Source organism: Phyllobates terribilis, unplaced genomic scaffold (genome assembly GCF_046119375.1).
Source record: "Phyllobates terribilis strain yellow unplaced genomic scaffold, ASM4611937v1 Scaffold_258__1_contigs__length_2716348, whole genome shotgun sequence".
Classification (NCBI taxonomy): Eukaryota; Metazoa; Chordata; class Amphibia; order Anura; family Dendrobatidae; genus Phyllobates; species Phyllobates terribilis.
In genome coordinates this window covers 1,312,053-1,338,027 of record NW_027363018.1, presented here as the reverse complement: position 1 = coordinate 1,338,027, position 25,975 = coordinate 1,312,053, and the positions used below count along the sequence as shown (strand labels likewise).

The 25,975-nt window shown below is 46.7% G+C and overlaps 1 protein-coding gene across 1 annotated transcript in view; it reads left to right on the top strand.

Annotated features, from left to right (window-relative positions):
- The window catches only part of LOC141219263 (SH3 domain-containing kinase-binding protein 1-like), an 84,717-nt gene that overhangs the window by 49,413 nt on the left and 9,329 nt on the right, over window positions 1-25,975 (top strand). The window contains exons 3-4 of the mRNA XM_073666032.1: window positions 15,054-15,166; window positions 24,379-24,504. Of these exons, the coding sequence (XP_073522133.1) occupies window positions 15,054-15,166; window positions 24,379-24,504 (239 nt within the window). The remainder of the gene's footprint in view (window positions 1-15,053; window positions 15,167-24,378; window positions 24,505-25,975) is intronic.

Genomic DNA, 25,975 nt, shown 5'->3' with positions numbered 1-25,975 from the left:
TCGTACTTGACAGGGAGATGTGGGAGACAGAAGTGTAATATTGTTATTACATAGGGGTGTGGTGAAGATTAGCATTGTGTACAGGGTGGAGAGCGGAGCTACAAGTCCCAGCATGCAGGCAGCTCTGTCATCATGCAAGTACAGTAGGAAGGGGTTAGTATATAGAGAGGGGCTATAATGTGCTGTTATTTACCGGGTAGGATCGGGCACTACAAGTCCCAGCAGCTCTGTCATCAGGCAAATGGAAGTAGGAAAGGGTATGGCACTACAAGTACTATTACTTTTTTGTCATCATTAGTATTAACATAGTCTTAGTGAGGAATAAGGATTACAAGTCTCAGCATTTGGGGGCTTGCACAGGGTAGGAGGTCATGTTGGGGGCTTTCAAAGGGAAGGGGGTCATGTTGAGAGACTTGCACAGGGTAGGATGTAATGTTGGGGGCTTGCACAGGAAAAGGGTCATTTGGGGGCTTGCACAGGGATTTCTCTGCCATATCTGTGGGTCACGTATCATGGTATGTGTTAAAGGAGCCCACTGAGACTCTTTGGCCCGGGACCTGCGGAAACCTGGAGCCAGCCCTGGGAATAAGAAATGGTAAATGGGTGTGGCCAGGAGCACGGCCAAATTTGCCGATCTGTCCTTCTTTCTCTTCTTCCAAAGTTGGGAGGTATGCCTGTACACACCTGTTTTCTGTTTGGAAGTGACGGTCAGTCTTTTGATATTCATATTTCTATATTGTGCACTGACATTAGATCATATATGCCCTGGACTGATCCTGCACCGACTACAAGACATCACTTTGTAGAGATGGCAGTATATATATATATAATCTGTGTTGTCCTGTAGTCGGTGCAGGATCAGTCTTGGGCAGGGGTCTTTATAGTCAGGTCTGCAGGGTCTCTATCTCGGGTCCGATGTGATTTGAACATTCATACAGATGAGGGGCGATAACCTCACACTGACAGCGCGACCCCAACCTGCATGAAGGGTCCATCTGCTACAATAAATCTTTCTGATCATCAGCAGAACGTCCATAGATCACATTCAGGATCCGGCCTCTGGACTTGTCAGGAGGTGAACAGCGTCCTGCCACTTCCACACTCTACAAAAAGCATAAATCTCCTGTCCCAGCGCTATCCGGAGTTCAGACTTATAAGAATCAAAGATGTCTGCTCTCCGGTACTGCTCAGCGGATGAAGCTTCTCTCCGGCAGGCAGAAGAATGTGAGCAGTGCCTGCTGTGCTGCGCTGCAGACGCCCGGCCGGCACATGTACACATTTACATATACAGGGCCGCCCTGCGTTCTCTAAAGCAGCAGATGGCTGGGCGGCCCTCAACAGCTGCTTGGTGGCCGGCCCGGTGATCATGTGCCCCTCTGCCCCCTGGCCCAGCCCGCCCATGCTCAATATAATACCATTTTTTCCATTAGTTGGTTAAGTTAGAAGAAGTTTCACTCAAAGACAGTGGATTTGGTACTTTATTACAGTATATTCATACATAGAAAACATGGTGACGGAAAAAAAAGTGACCCCAAGTACATAACATTGTCCCACCATTAATTAAAAAAACTTTATTAAGATACAGATAATACTTGTATACAAAAATAACACATTTTCAAATTGTATATAAAGTGCACAAAAGTCAATAGCCCTGACATATAGTGTACAAAGGGTCCCCCACATGGTATACACAAAATAAAATGTCATCCAGGAAATAACAAACATTAAATACATTTAATCTATTCTGAAATCCCATGTCTATACAAGATAATAATATGCAAAATTATAGTGTCAAAGAAATGGCATAGAGTCCAAAAAAAACATATAAACATATTTTACTTTATACAAAAAATTTCCTTCAGAGCAATGTATAAGTCATATCAAGAAGGTGATGACGGCAGGAAGAGGTTCTGCAGCAGCAGGTTGAATATTACAAAGAATATCGAGCCTCTTTTGTAACAGCCCTGATCACAGAGTGGATATAAATGTCCATAGACTACTACATGGCATTGATGCCTACAAACGAGATATTGCCCAGCTAATACTGTAAATGATACAAATATTACCAGTCACCCAATTAGAATCATGAGGTCCGGGGGAAGTGAATTTTTACAGGTCATTGACCTCTGTGATTACATCTGATATTTTCAATAATTTAAAGTGTGGGGGACATTGGGCCTCATTAATAAATCTGCCTACTAGAAAACTAGTTACCCATACTAACCAATTAGAGATCAGCTAAGATTGTTTTAACTGACCTGGAAAAGTAAAAGCTTTTAATAAATGATTCCCAATGTACCGCGCCCCACAATGAATTATATTAATAACAGTAGGGGCCACAATATCCCATGTGTATAAGTGTCACATTAACCTTATATTCTGTGGTTACCTTGGGACATGCTACATTGAGATGTAAGAAGATGATATCAGTGGGGTCCATGAGGCAGAGCAGTGTGTGGTACGTGTGACATTTCCTAATATCCAGCAATCAATACTGTACCTTGGTCTGGAATGCAAAGTCTGCGTGGACAAGGAAGGGGCTCCCAGATGCCAGCTGTAAAACCCGTCGCTCCACCATCACACGCTCATCACCTTCAGCAAGCAGGGCTCTTTTGCCGATGATCTTAACAGCAAAATGTTTGCGGGTAGATGAATCTTCCGCCAGCAGGACCGTCCCAAAACTTCCCTGGCCAAGCACATGATGGAATAATAATCTCCTCTTGATGGTATCAGTATCAGAGACTGTGCTTTTGGAGCCGGTTGGCCGAACACCGCTGCTTCCTTCAGCTTCTTCAGCTTTCTGGTTTAGATCCATGGCTTTCTGTCCTGATGTAATCCTTCTTCTTTTCTTCTCCTTTCTGTCCCCCGATGAGATGAAGATGGCTCCTCTCTTCTTGGCTCCCATCATCTGACTTTCTACCTCCTCCTTTTCTTCCACTTCCTCTTTCTTCTGGACTGGTTGTTTGACTGAAGACTTCCTCTCATCATCAGATGTGTCATGGGAAGGTCTTCCAGTCTTCAGTCCTTCTCTCCTCACCACGTTCTCCTCTACTTCTTCTTTCTTCTGGACTGGTGGTTTTGTCCTGTTGACTGAAGACTTCCTCTCATCATCAGATGTGTCATGGGAAGGTCTTCCAGTCTTCACTCCTTCTCTCCTCACCACGTTCTCCTCTACTTCTTCTTTCTTCTGGACTGGTGGTTTTGTCCTGTTAACTGAAGACTTCCTCTCATCATCAGATGTGTCATGGGAAGGTCTTCCAGTCTTCAGTCCTTCTCTCCTCACCACGTTCTCCTCTACTACTTCTTTCTTCTGGACTGGTGGTTTTGTCCTGTTGACTGAAGACTTCCTCTCATCATCAGATGTGTCATGGGAAGGTCTTCCAGTCTTCACTCCTTCTCTCCTCACCACAATCTCCTCCTCTTTTGCATCCATATTATTGCTTTGCTTTGGGTCAGACGACATCTCCTCCACTGTCGCTGGGCAATTCCAACTGTCTCTTCCAACTGTCACTCAGTGCAATTCATATGGAATCATCATGCATGCACCACCGCTGGTCATGTGATCACACACTGATGGCACACTGATCACACACTATGGCACACTGATGACAGTAATGGCACACTGATAACACACTGATAACATTAATGGCACACTGATTACACACTAATGATACTGATGACACACTGATCACACACTATGGCACACTGATGACATTAATGGTACACTGATCACACTCTAATGATACTGATGACACACTGATCACACACTGATCGCACACTGATGGCACACTGATCACACACTATGGCACACTGATCACATACCAATGACATTAATGGCACACTGATGGCACACTGATCACACACGGATGACACACTGATCACACACTGATTACACACTGATGACACACTGATGGCACACTGATCACACACTGATGACACACTGATGACATTAATGGCACACTGATCACACACTGATGACACTCTGGTCGCACACTGATCACACACTGATGGCACACTGATCACACACTATGGTACACTGATGACAGTAATATCACACTGATCGCACACTGATGACACACTGATGACATTAATTGCACACTGATTACACACTAATGATACTGATGACACACTGATGGCACACTGATCACACACTGATGACACACTGATGGCACACTGATGACATTAATGGCTCACTGATCACACACTAATGATACTGATGACACACTGATGGCACACTGATCACACACTGATGACACACTGATGACATTAATGTCACACTGATTACACACTAATGATACTGATGACACACTGATGGCACACTGATCACACACTGATGACACACTGATGGCACACTGATGACATTAATGGCTCACTGATCACACACTAATGATACTGATGACACACTGATGGCACACTGATCACACACTGATGGCACACTGATCACACACTGATGGCACACTGATCACGCACTATGACACACTGATGACATTAATGGCACACTGATCACACACTGATGACACATTGATCGTACACTGATGGCACACTGATCATACACTATGACACACTGATCGCACACTGATGGCACACTGATGACATTAATGGCACACTGATCACACACTGATGGCACACTGATCACACACCAATGATATTAATGGCACACTGATGGCACACTGATCACACACGGATGACACACTGATCACACACGGATGACACACTGATCACACACTGATGGCACACTGATCACACACTGATGACTTTAATGGCACACTGATCACACACTGATCACACACTGATGGCACACTGATCGCACAGTGATGGCACACTGATGACATTAATGGCACACTTATCACACACTGATGGCACACTGATCACACACCAATGATATTAATGGCACACTGATGGCACACTGATCACACACGGATGACACACTGATCACACACGGATGACACACTGATCACACACTGATGGCACACTGATCACACACTGATGACTTTAATGGCACACTGATCACACACTGATCACACACTGATGGCACACTGATCGCACACTGATCATACCCTATGACACACTAATGACACTGGTGACACACTGATCGCACACTGATGGCACACTGATCATACACTATGACACAATAATGACACTGGTGACACACTGATCGCACACTGATTGCAAACTGATCACACACTGATGGCTCACTGATGACATTAATGGCACACTGATCACATACTGATGGCACACTGATCACACACCAATGACATTAATGGCACACTGATGGCACACTGATCACACATGGATGACACACTGATTACACACTGATGACACACTGATCACACACTGATGACACACCAATGACATTAATGGCACAGTGATGGCACACTGATCACACACGGATGACACACTGATGACACACTGATGACACACTGATGGCACACTGATGGCACGCTGATCACACTATGGCACACTGATCACACACTGATGACACATTGATCACACACTGATCACACACTGATGACACACTGATCACACATTGATGACACACGGATGGCACACTGATCACACACGGATGACACACTGATCACACACTGATGACACACTGATCACACACTATGGCACACTGATCGCACACTGATGGCACACTGATCGCACACTGATCACACACTGATTGCACACTGATGACACACTGATGGCACACTGATCGCACACTGATGGCACACTGATCACACTATGGTACACTGATCACACACTGATGACACACTGATCGCACACTGATCACACACTGATTGCACACTGATGTCATTAATTGCCTAAGTGCAAGAACCCCAACAAGGACCTGTGATGACTTTGATTTGGATGTCAGAATTGATAGAATCCCTTTAATTTAACTTCTAAATTCCAAATTCCAATAATGTTTTGCAGGATAATCTCCACCAGCTTTGATCTTACTTTGCCTGTCACTTTACTTGCCAACACATTATACTGTGCCACTTACGGCTGGACTTATATTTTGTGACTTGTAAAGTGTATAATACCTCGGTGATGATTCGGGGGGCCGGCTCCATGCTGTTTTATAAGGACTGTGTGCAATCATTTAACACTCTGGCATTGTTGCTATTGACCTGTTGACCCATGGGTGATCGTGACTCATTAGGAAGCATCTGACTTTAATGAACAACTATAACTACGCATGACCTGTTACGCCCAATGTGGTTTCCTACCTGATGGCTTCCCTCTTCCCAACATACCAAGGGATCCCATGATCCCGTCCCTGAAATAAAGACTCTACAACCTGTTATTCGTTGAATAAATTTGGCCACAGCGGCCGTTTATTAACAAACAACAAATAACAAACAAAATAACAATGGAATATATATATATATATATATATATATATATATATATGGAGGGAGGGTTCTTGGAGCTAATAGATCTGGCTTTAAATTAACTTAAAAAATCAACCGCCATGTTACCCTCAGCCGTTCAGCACCAGCTCAAGGGCACCAAAAACTTCCACATTCCGTGAAAGACCAACCAACTAAATGCTCTCGAGGTAAAGCCCCGTCCAGAGCCCAGAACCGACTGCCAGATCACCCCCCACTCAATTTAAACGACCTGGAATTTTCCCAATTCCTTCCACCGACAATTCGGTACCAACTCCAAGAACCCCACCCCCCGCCAACCACAAACAGCCCTGAAACCTTAGGCTCGTGAGTGCCCCAAAGCTACCAACACCCTTCAATCCCCTCCTGTATTGCAAGGGCCCAAAGATCAATACCGATATCATTGAGATGAACACCGTCCTTCAACCAAAAATTACCAACCCCCGATTCCAACTCAAAGTGCCTAAAACTTATCCCACCATTCCTTGACACAAAGCTAGACACGGCCCTATTTAATTTCACTCTTGCTCTATTTATACCTTTTTCTGATCTGACCACCCGCCATTTCTTCCTGGGCTCTATATCTGACCAAACCGTCAGAACCCCCGGGAACGAAGTCCACAATCTCAAAAAATCAAAACGGATATCCCGAATTAACTCTCTCACGGGCCTTGCCCCCAAATCGTTCCCTCACAACTGCACAACCAGAATATCCGGTGTTCTGTCCAATCTGGCCGCTTTATGAAACTCCGACAAAAAACGGCTCCATACCATCCCTCTAAAACCTAGCCCCCTTATAACCACTTGTACCCTCGGAAAGCCCAACTGCCTACCGTCACGCCTTACGTCAGCATGCAGCGCCCCCCAATGCACGTACGAATGTCCGAAAATCCAAGCTAACACGGGGAAGCCACCTAAAAGAATAATAAACAAGCATATTCAACAACTCACAAATGAACAAAGTCCTGCGTTATTTAACGGCGAACATACGTCAAATAACGGTCCGAACTCCACCTTCCAATCCGCTTTATCACCTCCGCCCCCAAACCGCGCCTATCAGCCTCATACACTGCGCCAATCCTAAAGGAATGTGAACCATAAACACCCGGGCTAAGGCCCAACTCCTGCACCCCCTTTTTTAGGACCACTATACACTGGAAACGGGAAAGAAATGACCCGTTGCAATGACGTAACAGTAGGCCGGATCTACACGACCACACTTGCCAATAAACCTCCAAGCACCTTCTTGGACACATCAGAGCCCCGTCCACTCTACCTCAAACGACGCGCTTACCTCTACCCAACTGATCAGTTTTTGCGCGTCTAATCCAAAAATCGATACCCCAGGCCCAGCAACTCGTGTCTTCGGCTAATAAACCTCCCGCCCTATTCCTGCTGGGGGCGACCAACTCGCCTACTCTCATCGCCCCAAAAAAAGCTAAGGAAAAGGCTAACGTAAACAGAGCCGCCTCAAAAGTAGAACAACAAATCCTTTCCAAAACCAGACCTAACCTTTCCAACATACTAAACGTGACTGGCCTACGCTTATCCAAACTCTTGCTACCTTTTCGAAAACCTCTAAGTGCCTGATTGACCAAAAAGGATTTAGTAACATCAGTCAAACCCTGTAACTTGAAATTGAATGCGAGCCCAGCAACAAATTTACTAATTCTAGATGCCGACCACCCTAAGTCCGCAGCCTTACCAACCAAAAACAAGACTGCCAACGTCCTATCCTCGTCACTCTCTATCGCCCCCCAATGCGACACCCAAGTTACCACAGACAAACGAATCTGGGGGACCTATGAACAAAAAATCATCCAGGTAATGAATAACGGACTGCACACCTGCAACATCCCTGACCACCCATTCCAGAAAAGTACTGAAAGTTTCAAACAATGAACATGAAATAGAACAACCCATAGGCAAACACCTATCTAGGTAATAACCTTTGTTCCAAAAACAACCCAATAGCGGAATGCTAGCCGGGTGAACCGGAAGTAGCCTAAAAGCTGATTCAATGTCAGTTTTCACTAACAGTGACCCAGGCCCGTACCTACGAACCCATGACACAGCCGCATCAAATGATGTGTATTCAACTGAACATAATTCCGGCGCTATACCGTCATTGACCGAACAACCTTTTGGGTACGACAAATGCCGGATCAGGCGAAATTTATTTGGCTCCTTCTTAGGCACTACCCCCAAAGGAGAAATGATCACGCCTTCAACCGGTAGACTATCAAAAGGCCCTGCCATACGACCTAACTCAACTTCCTTTACTAACTTAACACCGACAACCTCTGAATGCAACAAAGCAGACCTCAAATTCTTAACAGAAAAAGGAACCGTATGGTCAGGAGGCGGGATCCTGAAACCCTCCAAAAAACCATCATTAATAATCCTGGCCTTCGATTGATCGGGATATCTACTTAGAAAGGGGGCCATCCCTAGCAGATTCACTGGAGTCACCCCCTTGACCGGTACCCACGACATCCTTCCTTTTCCTTTTTTGAAGCATTTTGCAGCCCCATGGGAGCTCCAGTTGCAATGGGAACAAACGTGCTTGAACTTACAGCCGTTCTCTTATTTGCACTAGCCATCATTAAATTGCCAGAACGTTCCCGACTTTTCTTTTCCTCCCTGTGCTCCCTGACTACCTCCCCCCTGTCCCGACGATTGACTCCCGCTTCCCCCGCTCCGGTGAAAGGACTGCCCGTATCTAGCAGGGGCCATCACTTTTAACCAAAGGCCAATATCTTTCTGGTCCCACTTAATCTCAGGCCGCACCGCCTTCCTGTGCCTGAATTGCTCGTCGTACCTCAGCCATGTTTGTCCCCCGTAAGTACGATGCGCTTCCCCAATCGCTTCTAAGTAACAGAATAGACAATTTTCAGGAAACTTTTCCCCAATGACACCAGCCAATATAGCGAATGCTTGAAGCCAATTTGCAAAAGTCTGAGGGATCAAGCGCCACCTGCGCTTCTCCTCCTCTTCCTTTTTGCTATTATCCTTCCTCCCCTTGTCTAAATTAAACTTCTCCAAGGGAAGGAGGGAGAAAATTTTGACATATTCATCACGCCAAATTTTCTCCTTCACCTCTTTTTTTAAATGTGCCCCCAGTGGCCCCTCGAAGCACACATACACCTCACCCTTTGCCCTATCATCCAGCTTCACCGTATCGCCCTTGTCCTTTTCCGTCTGAACCGATACTGAAACGCCCGTAGATGCTACCTCTGTGCCCGCCGCAGACCCTACCGTAACGCAACTGGGTTGCAGCAACACCTCCTGGCCTGGTAACCAAGCTCCTACGGGGGATGGACTTGCCCCACCCGCTGCACCGCTCTCCATTCTAAGCAAAATCTGTGACATGCTATGCAAGATATCCCTAATCCCCGATACCTCTGCACCCCCGGGACCACCTAAACTCCTCCCCCCTGGCCCTACAAACTGACCGCTACCTCCCCTTAGCAAAACAGCCCCTGCGGGCGACAAACAAGACATAGAATCATACTCACGCAGTTGCGCAGGTGCTGTGTCCCCGCCAGCCGGAATTCCTGAGTCCTGACGATCACCTCTTCCGTCACGATCACTCCTGGAATCGGATCCTTCTGTGTCCATTCGCCACTCAAGGCCCGCGCCCCTGGCCTCCGCGTCACCAGGGGGACCTGAATGGTCACGGATGCTGCAGACTGGCTTCTCCCTGACGATCGCCTCCCGCCAGACCGTCTTGCACTCCTGGATGCAGCTCTGGGCCTCCTCCGGCAACCAGACCCAGACGCACAGGCCTGGACGCTGCCAGGCAGAGCGGTGTCGCTACCCGCCGCTCCTTCCCTTCCGCGTCGTCCATGTGAGCCAGGCAGCAGTGGTTCCCTGGACTGCTGCCTGCCCGCAGATGCTTGCCTCCCTGGTGTCATGGCGACGTCTCTGAGCTGGCCCACCAGGGATTCGACGGACGCCATTTCTGGGAAAATCACTCTGCTGCTCCTCAGGGAATGGCGGTTTTCCCACACTTTTCCCTATATATGCGCCTCTCCCACTACCCACCCCCCAACTTCCCATTATCCAATCCCCAAGGCTGCCTCATTCAAAAGGGGGGGGGGTGAAACCTCTAGACCAATCCCAGTCATGGGTGGCTTCCCCCTAGCTGTGCTGTCTCCAGCCCCCTCCTTGCTGATAGTTTTTGGTTTGCTTTCTTATTGCCTGTAGCATTTTACAAGATATGGGTATATTCTGTGAAACAGGAGAAGTTTATCTTGGGATATGAGTTTTTGAATGCAAGATTGTTGTAGATATGTGAAAGCTGACATTGATTTTGAATTTAAGGCTGCATTCACACTTTGCTTTTGCAGGGTTTTCTTCGTTTTTTTGTTGCTGCAATCGAGATAGAAATGGCAAAAAAATGCAATGCAGCTGCAACATGTGAACTTTTTTTTTATTTTACTTATAGAGCGTCATTAATTCCACAGCTCTTTACAGACATTATCAACACTATCCACATTGGGGGCTAGCAATCTAGATCCCCTATCAATATGTCTTTGGGGTGTGGGAGGAAACCCATGCGAACACGGGGATGTGGCGCCCCTGAGGGTTCGACCGCCACAGGAATGCTGCACTTCTCTAATGGAGTGTAGTGTTCCTCCTCTGAGGTAAGAACAGTGTGATGGTCAGGACCCTTCCTTCACATCCAACACCACACTTCTCCCACCAGAGGGGGCTAGAATGCACTATGTGCTGCCCTCCTGGTTACAGGGAGATTGGGGAACCAAGAGTTAGGGGAACCATTTAGTGGGTGAGGGTGGAGGACTCACATTTTAGTGACACTTTAAATTTCATATTTAATAAAAAGCCATCTTGGTTCATGGTCTTTTGGGAGGTCCTTTGGTCTTTGATCAGTCTTGGAACTGTGAACACTGTGATCTCCCACCCTGAGTGTGGATCCTGTGTGGACCTGCAGCGGATGGAGACACAGCCCTCGTACCTTGGCCTTGGGACGAGGGGCTGGCTGGAGATGATGAACGTCTCAGCCCGGTCAAGGACCATGACCAAGAAGGCCCGGAGCTTAAGAGTGTAGCTCCATAGCAAATGGATCCTAGGGAGGATGCAGACGGAGCGGTAGACGCCACCTGTCCTCGCCCACCTGATATTTTCAGAGGGATTCCGGCTGCAAGAGGGGTACCGGCCCCCGACACCCGACCTTGCTACTCCACGTCCTGGTCGGTAAGCCCGGTAGGCCCTGAGGATCCCACCGGGTATCGGAAGGAGCGGAGCTGCCACCCGTACCCTTTTTCTGAGAGGAGCTCAGAGGGAGACCCGGCCTATCCACACACACACAGACGGGAAAGGACCCGGTCTGAAGTCTAGGAAAACTCTGGTGCAGAATCCTGATTTAACACTGGACTTGCTCGGAGGTTGTCGGACCCCCGTCCCTGGTGGCCGCAGAACTCCGCGAGGAGCAGGGAGTCGCCTTCCTTCTGCCATCTCTTATGTGAGTAAAGCCTTGGAAGTTCACCCCTATGGCCTCCGGACTTTCTTTAATCGGCGCTACACCGCACGACACAGACTTTCTAGACTACTACCCCGCCTCCGTCCTGTCTCTCTGCCCTGAGGCCTTGCTCCGCCTGTGGGGAGTAGTAACAACGCCAGCTGCCCTAACACCAGGCCTCAGCGGACTGCGGCAGCGCTGGTGGCCTTCACCAGGTGCCACAGGTGGCATAGTTGTAATCAGCCACTCAACCCGGATGAGCCCATACCATCCCTTTTAAATTGTGACGGCCCTGAGCACGGAGCGGGTCCGGGCCACGGCTGCACCCCATCTCTCCATCTTAGGACCCGACTCCGAGTCCCCCATCTCCCAGGGTAAAGAAAAGGGCTTCCGAGAAGAGGCGTCACAGGGAGAACATACAAAATCCTACATTCATGCAATAATGAACCCTTTAAAAATGTTTTAAAATATAGCATCAACCACAAGTATTAACTTCTATCTATTTTAAGGGTTATTCCCATCTTCAAAGTCAGGTATAATTGGAAAGCGCTTGTAAAAACAAGCAACTTTCTAATTTACTATTTATTTAATGCGGCTCAAGCTGACAATATAAACTTAGCACATAGACGGGTAGATATATTTAGTGGTACAAATCACTGCCTCTTTTCTTGAGAAACTGAAGTTTAAAGGGAATCTGTCACCTGTTTTTGCTCTGTAATTTGAGAGCAGTATGATGTAGGGGCTGAGAGCCTGATTCCAACGATGTGTCACTTACTGGACTGTGTTTTGCTGTTTCAGTACAGAGTTTTATCAGCAGGAGATTATCACTATAGGACAAGCTGCCCGCATGCCTCCTAGGCCATCCACACACCCCAACATTGAATGGCAGCTTTTTGTCAATATACATTGGCAGCTTTCTGTGTACAATCAGTGGTATGGGCTGGATTACATAGGGCTCAACATTTCAAGGTCTGCTAGACCTTTAGCAGACAAAATTGTGACTCTATCATAAGTGCTGGACCCAGTAACTAAGTTATACATTGCTGGAATCAGGGTCTCTGTTCCTACATCATGCGGCTGTCACATTACGTAGCAAAAACCTGCTGATAGATTCTCTGTAATCATATATGCTTATTATAGTTCACTGTGCACCCTTAGAGTGGTCTAGAGGCTCAGTGCACCGTTCCGTACACTGGTTTTGCATGCCCCGCCTCCCTCATTAGTGATCGACAGCGCTGCCTTGCCTGGAGCTAGAACTGTCTGCAGAAAAAGCTCAGGCTGACAGTCACCAGTGAGGGTGCAAAATCAGTGGGAGATCGGTTTGCAGAGCCTCTTGGTCACACTAAGGATGCATCAAGCTTCCTAATTTGCTTATTTGATTAAGCTTCAATTACTGCAGAATAGAGGCAGGATTTGGAACTATAGGTGTAATTTTTCGAGTGACTATATCCCCTACAGGGTTTTGTTTTATAATGTCAGATTGGGCTGACAGATTCCCTTTAATACCTGCCCCCTGATAATTAAAATTGCATTTTTTTATTGTTTACTGTTCATAGCCTAGACAGTAGCAGTGGCTAAAGATGCATTTACAAGCTCTTACATAGTGAGCTTGCAAGCACTGCACTGAAACTGGACAGGATCTTTGGAACTTGCTATTAGTTCCGATTCTGGCCAGCTTCAGTACCACTGCACTTCTTTAATGCTGCCTCATATAACATCAGGGAGCGCTAGATTCACATCTGGCCTGAACTGTCAATCAAGCAGGAGCGCACTGCTTCTTAGCAAGTAGGTAGTTGTGAGCCTGGAGAGCGGTGCGCTCCTGAAAATAAATCACGAGACAAGCCCTTTAATTCAATTTATGTTGTGCACCATTTTATTTGACCAATAAATAACAGATTAGCAGAATTTCGGGTGCTGCTAACACACCCTCCAGGAATGCATTAGGGCAAGCATAACTAGCGGATTGCCAGATATAGTGGTGCTCATCTTGAGATAAAACAGTACAAAATTATGAGCAAAAACAGCATGAAAAACTGAATGAGAGCGACACTCACAATTGATACGTGAAAATACAGCACAGTATTGTGGTCGTCATATGAGGAGACATAAAGACAGTGCCGGACTGGGGTGCCAAAGGCCCACCAGTAACATTGACTTTGGGGGACCCACTTTTCAACTGCATGCAAATATTACACTACCCTTGTTCACAAATTTACCTATACCTCTATATAATAATAAACTGGGTATTTTGGTGAATGAATGATGGTATGCTGCTTTTTTTCTGTTCCAAGTGAATTATGCCAAGTACTGCCCATATAGTGGAGTTGGGGCCCACCAGAGGATTTCCCTGCTGCCCTATGGGCCAGTCCGAGCCTGAATAAAGAGGAATGTAAGCGACAGCTGTTTCGCATAAACTACACTTCTTCAGGCTCAGCCGGAAAAAGCGTAGTTTACGTGAAACAGCTGTCGCTTATTTATGTCTTTATGTCTCCTCATGTGACAACCACAATAAAGTGCTGTACTTTCATGTACTAGTGGTGAGTGCCGCTCTCATTCAGTTTCAATCTGTTTTTGCTCACCATTTTATTTGCAAATTCTTATGAATGACAGTAAATCACGTCTTATAAAAGTGCTTTGTGGTTTTTAGCCCACTGAAATTGGCATCAGAAACTGTTGGCCAAATGTAAAATTCTGCCTTTTTTTACCATCCTTGGCCATTTATTGGCTGTGTTCTTTTGTGCAAAGAACTGGGTAGATGGGACAGATAATAAGTTGAAATTTCGGCATGTGATGTATTTTAGTCTGTGTTGGTCATCGGTAGCCCAGCAGTTATAGATTAACGTACATCATTACAACTAGAAATCCTATTTATACAAGCAATACATATAAAAACCCAGGATACAATGATTAGAATAGTGTAGAAGCTTCATGGCAGTAGATCACTACGTTGTGGGAAACCTCTGCTCCTGAATGGAGTAAATCTATAACACGAGGCCGATCTCATCATAGAACAGAAGTTCCTCCTGGTTCTTTATATTTCTGGGGAAGTCGACTGAGTACTTATAATACTGATGAAAAGAATAAATGGCCGTGTATAAGACAGAGAAGCTGTTTGACCGTATCCAACTTGAAGAGAAAGAGATGTCACTTAGTTGATAGATTTGTTGCCATATCTGTATTTTATCTGTTAGATGTTGAAGGCTTTGATTCCCTTGTGTCAACTGGAGAGAAACTTAGTCCTCCTACTGCTTCAAGGCCTAAATCCAGCGGGAGACGTCCACCTTCCCAGTCTCTGACGTCGTATGTATGTGACGCAATTCATGCTCCACACAACTAAATGCTGCTCATGACTAAGGGACGGCCTATAATGCAATCTACAGAAGTGTCCTACAGAATAGGAGACCTGAGCGGCAGGGATCACTTTACACCACTGACAGACCCAGCCTTACACATTCTTCTCATTATTCTGTTTGTCCTGGCTATAAGTCGTCACTCTCCTGAACCCAGCTGGTAAATGTATAGACACGTGCAATTTTCAAGGAGTGTAAAGACTTCTCATGAGTACAGATGCCTTAAAGGGAAGGTGCCATCAAAAAAAATGTTTTCAACATTTGCGAAAACGTAAAGTATTATTGTTTTGATTCGTTTCTCCAATATTATCTTATTTTTTAATGGAGTAAAATATGAAAAATAATTTAAAAAGTTTGACATGTTCCACTTTGAAACACTAGGGGGAGCCGCTACTGAAATTTGGCATGAAAACCTTGTGTAGAGCTGGCATGCATTACGACTGCTGAAAATCTGGGCTGGATTTGCTCCATGTCTGATGTCTCCTCCTCCCCCCTCCCTTTCTGGGTGTTTACAAATGGATAAGAGACAATGAAGTTTAGGAATTAGGATCTCTCACAGTGAGGAGCCATTTTGTTGTAGACACAAAGTGATACCAACACACAACTACATGCAGATCCTTATGCAGCAAGGTCTGATATTAGGCTATGTGCCCACTTTGCGTAAATTAAGCAGAAATTTCTGCATCATTTCCACATCCCCCTGCTGCGGGAAAGCGCAAGCCTAATTCACATGCGTTTTCCTGCAAAACACAAGCGCAAATCCAGCGTTTTTGCATGCATTTTAGCATGCACATTGTCAAGAGCTTTCCAAGCGATATTAGCATCACTTGGAAAAGTGCTTGACAGGTTGGTCACACTGCATAGTGCTTGACAAGTGTGACCAACTTTTTACTATTGATGCTGCATATGCATGTAAAAAATAATAAGTCTCCTCACCGCTCCTCCCCGGTAGCTTTGTTCCCATAGATACAGAGCGGCAGGACCTGTGAGGACCTCACGGTCACATGACCGCAGCATCATCGCAGGCCGTTGCCGCAATGCATCTCTGGGTCCGGAGGCAGCGGCGGTGAGGAGATTGTGGGCTGACAGAGGGTAAGTATATTGATATTTATTATTTTCATTATTTTTTTACAACAGGTTTTATGGTACCTGGGCCTGGAGGTGAGTCTCCTCTCCTCCAGACCCGGGTACCATACACATATTGAAGCGCACAATATACACATGGTGGGCATGGACATACGCATAAGGCGGCGATTACACCGCGTAACCGCAAAATTAATGGACATGCTACGTGTTTTTACGCAGCGATAATACGCAGCATGTGCTCATGACTTGCGTTCTCACATAGGGGACCATGGGGGGCATATATACTAGCGTTTTTCAAGTCTTTGCGCTGCGTAATTTACGTGAAAAAAACTCTTAAACGCTATGTGGGCACACAGCCGTAGACACATAGTGATACCAACACACAACTACATGCAGATCCTTATGCAGCAAGGTCTGATATTAGAGCGTCAGCTCTGCGGCCCAGGCCTGGATATACAGGAGTATATAGTACAGAGCGGTCACTGAGGTCTGATATTAGAGCGTCAGCTCTGCGGCCCAGGCCTGGACTGAATATTGTCCTTGTGTTCTTACTATTTATTTTGTATATAATGTATTTAAATGTTTCAGTTTTATTTAGTAATTTGCATTTACATTATTAATGCAAATATAAAGGGTCGCTGGTCATGTGACCTCTCATGTTATGGATTAGGTACCAGTGACAAGTAACAGTAGAATAGTGACTGCAGTTCTGGAGGTGACTGAAGGATAAGACGTGCTGTCTTATTCTTCAGTCACCTCCAGATCAGAATTCACTATTCTGTTACATGATGACACAGAATAGTGAGCGCAGCTCTGGAGGTGACTGGAGGATAAGACCAGATGTAACAGCAGAATAGGGAGTGCAGCTCTGGAGGATAAAACCAGATGTAAAACCAGATGTAACAGCAGAATAGTTACCGCAGCTCTGGCAGATAAAACCAGATGTAACAGCAGAATAGTGACCGCAGCTCTGGAGGTGACTGGAGGATAAGACCAGATGTAGCAGCAGAATAGTGACCGCAGCTCTGGAGGATAAGACAAGATGTAACAGCAGAATAGTGAGTGCAGTTCTGGAGGTGACTGAAGGATAAGACCAGATGTAACAGCAGAATAGTGACCGCAGCTCTGGAGGATAAGACAAGATGTAACAGCAGAATAGTGAGTGCAGCTCTGGAGGTGACTGGAGGATAAGACCAGATGTAACAGCAGAATAGTGACCGCAGCTCTGGAGGATAAGACAAGATGTAACAGCAGAATAGTGAGTGCAGTTCTGGAGGTGACTGAAGGATAAGACCAGATGAAACAAAAAATGAATACAAAAAAAAACCAACTGCGGCACCTTCACTTTAATGCTGTGAAAATAAGAAGGAAGCTGGGGATGGAGGAAACTCAAATGGTCCCAAAGGGTAGACTATAATAAAAAGCGCAACACAGCACTTAGCTAACATATTAGTGTTGTTCTCTAGTCAATTCATTTTCACTAAAGAAGGGGGCTGGAGGCAAGGAACCTAGATGGAAGCCCCACATGACCGGGAGGGGACAGGAGGGTGTCATTTGAACTTAAAAGGATAGGGATTGGATATAGGTTGAAGGGCGGGCATTTGAGGGGGGGGGATAGATAAAGCAGAAAGGGTGGGGTGAGAAACGGTCAGTTCAGAGAAGAAAGCATTGGAAAAGTCCCAGAGACAAGAACAATGGAGAAAGTCCTTTTGTGTGAAGACACTTACCAAGAATATGGAAACTGTAGATTCCTTGAGCGCAAGACTGAGGGAGGCTGCAAGATCCAGAAGTGGAGGGTGGCTGGAGTCCCAGCTGTCTGGATTGCTGGGGAGTGATGGGGCAGAAGCACCTCCATCAAGATCTGGAAGGGCCAGCAGGAGGACGAGGCCCCCCGTTAGGATTTCTCCGGACACGGTTAGTGCGGGCAGCAGGCGCAGGCCGCGGAGCCCCTCAGGGGACCCTGCGTCCGGTGAGCGTGTTGTTGGAACTCCCCGTCAGCGTGCCCGCCGCGGCAGGAATCCGCCTAGCCGCCCTGCGGGCTCCATCTGCAGTGTATCGCAGTCCTCAACTGAAAGAACCCGGTCGGCTGTGCTGCGGCCTGCTCCGGTGTCACGCCGCAATACCAGGGCCCGGGCCGCGCCAGAAGCAATGCCCACGATACAGCCACGTCAGCTTCCGGTGGGCGGGACATCACCGGAAGTGCTAGCAACGTCACTTCCGGAACCGGCATCACGTGACGGGGCTACTCAGGAAGTCTTCGACGGAGATATGCACATGCCCCCCAGTTCAAGAAAAGGCACCAATTCAAAGCGCCGTGACCACAGAGGACGCGTAGCGGGGGGAGCAGCAGAAGGATCATTTGCACGGCAGGTACACGTGGCGATGCTCCAGTCGGGGTGCCTGCTAGAAACAATGGGACAGGGATGCAGCAGCAGAATTTCACGGGCAGGCAGCGGCAATTTGAAGATCTGCTGCCTGGCTCGATGCAACACATTCAAGGCGGTGGAGCGGCGGGCATTAGCACTGGGATGCCTGGCAGTCAAACTTGGAACACGACAGGCCGGACACGAGAGTCGGGGTCTGGAAATCAAGGAAGGTCACGGACGGCAGGAAGGACCAGAGCCAGGATTGACTGAGGATGAGCAGCGGAGACGGCGGCGAGTGCTCAGGTCCCCCCTGGTGACGAGGAGGACAGGGGCGCGGGCCTTGCGCTGCAGCAGGAGTCGGACGGATCGGAGACTGGGGAGGATAGAGGTGAATCCAGGCGTCGGCAGGACACAGGAATTTTGGCTGGCAGGGACACAGCACCTGCGCAGCTGGGTGAGTTTGCTTCTATGTCTTGTTTGTCGCCCGCTGGGTCATTACTGTATGAGGGAGTTGATAGGCAGTCGGCGGGGCCCAGCGGGCAAAATATTAGGGGAGGTTGCGGGTCTGATATAATGGGTCTTAGAGACATTTTGTTTAATATGTCGCAATTTTTGGCTAGAATAGATAGTGGGGGGAGTTAATCAGGGTGGATTGGCATCCGCGGCAGCGACGTGGGTGCCTAGTCAACCGGTGTCTTTGCAGGTGGGAAGCGAGATGGGCAGGTCGGGGGTCAGTGCAGACATTATACCTTCTGGGGTATCGGTTTGTGTGCAGACAGAAAAGGACAAGGCGGATAATGTAAGACTGGGCGATAGGGCAAAAGGGGAAGTTTTTGAGGGGCCGTTGGGGGCACACCTAAAAAAAGAGGTAAAGGAAAAAATTTGGCGGGATGAGTACGTAGAGATTTTTTCCCTTCTTCCATTGGAAAAGTTTAACCTGGATAAGGGAAAAAGGAATGAGAGTAGAAAAGAGGAGGAGGAGAAGCGTAGGTGGAGGTTGATTCCTCAGACGTTTGTAAATTGGTTACAGGCTTTCGCAATATTGGCTAGTGTTATTGGGGAGAAAGCTCCTGATAATTGCTCAGGCTTATTCTGCTAGCTTGATGCTATCGGGGAGGCCCAGAGGACTTACGGGGGTCAGGCGTGGTTAAGATATGATGAGCAATTTCGGCAGAGAAAAGCAGTCCGACCGGAGATCAGATGGGATCAGAAAGACATTGGGTTGTGGTTGAGGGTTATGGCTCCAGTGAGGTATGGGCAGTCCTTTCACGGGAACAACAGTAGCGGGAATCAATCAGCGGGACATGGGGGAGGTAGTAAGGGGGCGCAAAACATTAAAAAGGAAGCGGGAACTTGCTGGCAATTTAATGATGGCCAATGCAAGTACGGGAACTCCTGTAAATTCAAGCATGTGTGCTCCCATTGTAATGGAAGCTCACATAGAGCATCAAAATGCTTTAAGAGAGGAAAAGGAAAGCCGTCGGTGGTTACCGGTCAAGGGGGTTACTCCGGTGAGGGTTCACGCGATGGCCCCCTTTCTAAATAGGTATCCGGATCAGTTGAAGGCTAAAGTTATTGAGGATGGGTTTTTGGATGGTTTTAGAATACCAGCTCCTGATCATGTAGTCCCTTTTTCGGTTAAAAATTTAATGTCGGCTCACCGTTATCCAGAGGTGGTTAAGACGAAGTTAGCTAAAGAGGTTGAATTGGGCAGGATGGCGGGACCGTTTCAGGAATTGCCTAGCAACAAGGTGATTATTTCACCGTTAGGAGTTGTGCCCAAGAAAGAGGTGAATAAGTTTCGCTTGATTCAGCATTTGTCATACCCTAAAGGGCTTTCAGTGAATGATGGCATTGCGCAGGAGTTGTGTTCGGTCCAATATACATCTTTTGATGCGGCGGCACAATGGGTACGGAGGTATGGGCCAGGCTCGTTGCTAGCTAAGACTGATATTGAGTCTGCTTTTAGGTTGTTGCCAGTTCACCCGGATAGCATCCCGTTGTTGGGATGTTTTTGGGAAGGGGAGTATTATGTTGATAGATGTTTGCCAATGGGTTGTTCAATTTCGTGTTCTTTGTTTGAAACTTTCAGTAGTTTTTTGGAATGGGTAGTGAAGGACCTGGCTTCTGTGAAGTCGGTCATTCATTATTTGGACGACTTCTTGTTTATAGGTCCCCCGCAATCATTGTTGTGTAGGAATTTGTTAGGTACTATGGAGTGGGAGGCAGAGCATTTTGGCGTACCTTTGGCAGTAGAAAAGACGGAAGGCCCTTGCACAACCCTAAGTTTCCTGGACATTGTAATTGATACTGAAAGGATGGAGTGTCGGTTACCAGATGATAAATTGATTTTGCTTAAACAGGAGGTCGATAGGATCGGGAGATTGCGCAAGGTGACACTGAAGGAGTTACAGTCACTGTTAGGGCGTTTGAATTTTGCGGGCAGGATTTTGCCAATGGGTAGAATATTTTGTCGCAGGTTGGCTGGAGCAACAGCAGGAGTGCGGGCTCCGCATCATTTTATTCGCTTAAATAAAGAACACAAGGAGGATCTGAAAGTTTGGAAGTTGTTTCTGCAAAATTATAACAGAAGATCGTTAATACAGGAGGAGTTTTTGAACAGTTATGATTGTGAGATATTTACGGATGCTGCAGGAGGTGCTGGTTATGGGGCATACTGGAAAGGGCGGTGCAGTGTAGGTGAGTGGCCGAATTTGTGGAAAGAGAGGGGTCTTACGAGGAACTTGGCATTTTTGGAGTTGTTTCCTATTGATGTGGCGGTGAATATTTGGGGGGAGTGTTTTGCCAACAGGAGAATTCGGTTTCACTGCGATAACATGGGAGTTGTATCGGTCATCAACAGTTTGTCGGCCTTGTCGCCGCCTGTGATTAGGTTGCTGAGGGAACTTGTACTTTGTTGTCTTAAGTTGAATGCTTGGATTACAGCAGTCCATGTGCCAGGTGTAAAAAATTCCATAGCAGATGCCTTGTCTCGTTTTCAGTGGGATCGTTTTCGGGCACTAGCACCAGAGGCAGAGGACGTGGGTCAAGAATGCCCTTCGCGGTTATGGCAGATGGTTATGGAGGAGTGGGACGGTTAATACAAGAGTCTATCACAAGGCAGACCTGGGCATCATACGAGGCATCGTTGCGAGTATGGCAAAGTTGGATTCGGGAGTGGGGTGGAGTGGAGAGTGAGGTAGATAGAGAGACGGCTGTGTTGTTTCTGCTGGGAAAGGGCGGCAGAGAGCGGATAGTCGATTTCAAAAGTTGGCAAGTTTGTGGCAGGATTAGCATTTGGTTTTAAATTGCTGGGTACGAAGGATGTTACGAAGGCCTTTTTGGTGAAGCAAGCTTTGAAGGGCTTTAGGAAAGGAGGTAAAGTGTTGGATAAACGTAGGCCGGTAACCTTTAGTATCTTGGAACGTTTGGGTTTGGTAATGGATAGGATTTGTTGTTCATTTTTCGAGGCCACATTGTTTAGATTGGCTTTTGCTTTGGCATTTTTTGGTGCACTAAGGGTAGGTGAATTGGTGGCACTAAGCAAGAATAAGGTTGGGGGTTTGTTTGCTGAGGATATGAGCGGTCGAGATGGGGGCATTGAATTTTGGATAAGACGGGGGATGACAGATCAATTGGGCAGAGGAAAACGTGTGGTCTTAGGTGAGGTTAAGGGATCTTTGGTTTGTCCTAGGACATGTTTAATGGCTTACTGGCAGGTTTGGTCAGGGAGGAAGGGCCCATTATTGTGTCATGAAAATGGTGAATTTTTATCGCGTTTCCAGTTTATAGCAGTGTTTAAGAAGGGTATTGCTGAGTTGGGCCTTAGCCCTGAGGTATATGGGTCACATTCCTTCAGAATTGGCGCGTCATCGGAAGCGGATGGTTTGGGGTTAGGCAAGGAAGTGATAAAACGCATTGGGAGATGGAGTTCCGATCGATACCTGTCTTATGTAAGGAATTAGGCATTCGGTCTAATGTAATTATCTTTTGGTTTTAAATATTTTTGGTTGTCTTGTTGCAGGTGGAGTCCCGTTGTTAGTGTGGATTATGGGGCACTCTTTTGTCCACTGGGGGGCACTGCGGGCGGACGTGAGGCCCGACGGTAGGCAATTGGGCTTCAGCCGAGAGCAAGCCGTGGTTCTGTGGTTGGGTTTCCGAGGGATGGTGTGGAGAAGAGTACTGCCAGAGTTCCATAAAGCAGCTCATTTGGATCGGGCATCGGATATTTTAGTGCTGCACATGGGAGGGAATGATTTGGGGGCTCGACCGGTCAGGGAATTGATGAGGGACATTAAAATTGATCTTTTAAGGCTATGGAGATCGTTTCCTGAGGTGTTGACTGTTTGGTCTGAGGTGGTGCCCAGAAAAACATGGAGGGAGGCCAGATCATTGAAGGGAATTAATAGGGCACGTATAAAGTTGAACAGAGCCATATCAGCTTTTGTTAACAGGAATGGGGGAGTAAGCGTACGGCATCTTGATCTGGAAGCAGGAGTTGGAGAATTTTGGGCAAAGGATGACGTGCATTTGAATGATATACGCATCGATTTATGGGCATTGGCCATACAAGGCGGGATTGAAAGGGCTTTGGCGGTGTTGGGGCGCTCACGAGCCTGAGGTGGTCAGGGCTGTTCGTTTGTGGCGGGTGGGGGGGTTGTGGCCAAATTCATCCAAAGAGAAAATTACAGGTGCAGTGTTTTATTTGGTATGGGTGAAAAGGGGAGGGGGAATGTGAACCATGGAACCCGGGTTGGCCGTACATGGTCAAGAAGGGGGCTGGAGGCAAGGAACCTAGATGGAAGCCCCACATGACCGGGAGGGGACAGGAGGGTGTAATTTGAACTTAAAAGAATAAGGATTGGATATAGGTTGAGGGGCGGGCATTTGAGGGGGGCGTAGATAAAGCAGAAAGGGTGGGGTGAGAAACGGTCAGTTCAGAGAAGAAAGCATTGGAAAAGTCCCACCCACCCCTTTTTTCGGTTGTTTGTTAGTTTCTTTTAAATTGCATTGGAAAAGGGCGGGTTTTGTAGGAAGAAGAACAGGGAGGTCTAATAATTAGGGTGTATTAGGAGGGGTTTTATATATATATATCTATATCTATATATATATATATATATATATATATATATATAAAAAAATTTTAGTGATGTGTTAAGATGTCTTTGTCGCAGTGGCTGGTGGGGGGGGTTGGGGTTCTTGGAGTTGGCACGGAAGTGTCGGTAAAAAAGGAGATTATCAAGTTACAGGCATTGGCTTGATTAAGGGGGGTGATCTGGCATTTTGGTTTTGGGGGCTCTGGACGGGGTTTTACCCTGGGAGCTTTTGGTGCCCTTGAGCTGGCGTGGTACGGCTGAGGGTAACATGGTGGTTCAAGTACAGTTTGGTTTATGCCAGATCAATTTTTTAACTCCAAGAACCCTTACCCTTGTTATTATAATGTTTATATGTTTAATATTGTTGTTTGTTAATAAAACGGCCGCTGTGGCCAAATTTATCCAAAGAGAAAATTACAGGTGCAGTGTTTTATTTGGTATGGGTGAAAAGGGGAGGGGGAATGTGAACAATGGAACCCGGGTTGGCCGTACACGGTCAAGAGTCTCTTTATAGCTGTGCTGGTAAGAATGGAGATGGCTGGCTTATTACGCATCTTCTTGTCATGTAGGAAATATTGTTACAATCAGTATACTTTTATTCACTACGATCTTTTGTAGTCCTCCCTTTCCAGTCCTGATTTCTTTGACTCTCCAAGTCCAGAAGATGACAAGGATGATATCAATCACCTGTCACAGAGACCTATAGACTCATCCAAGAAAGCCCCACGTAGTCTTACATCACAGGTAAGTAAGGGGAGCGTGCTCTCTGTTGTGGATCAATACAATTAGGACTGGGAGGGTTAAAAGTCAATGTGTAATCTTACCATGGAGGAAAGGTGTAGATGATCCATGCTTATCGGGGAGTATAGCAATATAGCTGCCTACTGTAGCTGCTCTATTTCCTGCTGCGCTGATGGTCCCTAATGTCACGGGTGTACTCTCTTCCCTTATAAAAGCTAAATAAGTAATTGTGGGAAAACCTTTTTCTAGAAGTAGATTTTTACCATTTTATCATAGATTGCATGCTTTAAGGCATTGTCCAACTTGACTAAGTTATTACCCATACATGGAATGGTGATAATTTGTTGATTAGAAATTATCAAAAAGATTTGTAGGACCCTAGTCCAGCTGCCATATTGGTAGTCCATGGCTGCCAGAGCAGAGCCCTGTGAACCTCCTCCTACCTGCTGGTGTTCCCAGTGTCTCTTCTGATCCGTAGGCCTGGCTCACTGTCATTGTTCTGGTACAACGCACACATGACACTTAGCCAGGCCTGCCGATCAGAACAAGCACCAGGGATCCTGGCCGTTAAAAGGAGGTTCACAGAGCTCTGCTCCGGCGGCCATTGACTACTGAAGTAGTCGTTGAACAAGGATCCCGCAAATCTTTTTGATCATCTCTATTGCAGATTGCTTGAGGTCCCACTGCTGTGATTACCACACTCTCAAGATATGAGCACAGCACCACTCCATTCATTGTCTGTGGAACTCTGGCAGGCCATAGAAATTGAATGGAGCAGCAGTGCACATGCACAGCCATCATTCAAATCCTGTACATAGGTGGTAACTTGCTACTTGGGACAACTCCTTCAAAGGAATTATCCTACAAACGAGGTGCGGACATATCATTGGTGCAACCTATGGGGCCGCACAGGGGCCCAAGAGATAAGGGGGCCCATTTCTGCCTCCAAAGCAGGTGCAATTTTGCATTCTTAGGAGCTCTTGGACTGCAAAGGGCCCATATATTGTTCTTGTACCCGGGCCCTTTTCTGTCTGTATACACCAGTGCTACAAACAACAGGTGATTATATGATGATGCAGGGTCCAACTGCTGGGAGTCCCACCAATCCTGAGGACTGTATTTCACATGTGAATGGAGCATTAGGGCATATGCATGACCGCCGCTCTGTTGACTGCCTATGGCACAGGTGGTCACACATACTGCTGTTCCACAAAACCATAGAAGTGAATGGAGCTGTGGTCACACACTGTGGTGCACTGCTGCTCCATATTGCAGAAATAAGACCCCTGTTCTCATGACTGGTGGAGGTCCCAGTGAACAGACCCCCAGTAATCTTACATTTATCCCCTATCTAATAGATAGCTTATGCTGCATTAGCCAAGTCAGCTCTGTACCATCTATGGGGGTCACTGTATACATTAGAATATTAAATGAAAGTGTTTTTTTTGTGTTTTTTTTCTCTTTAATCAGAGCA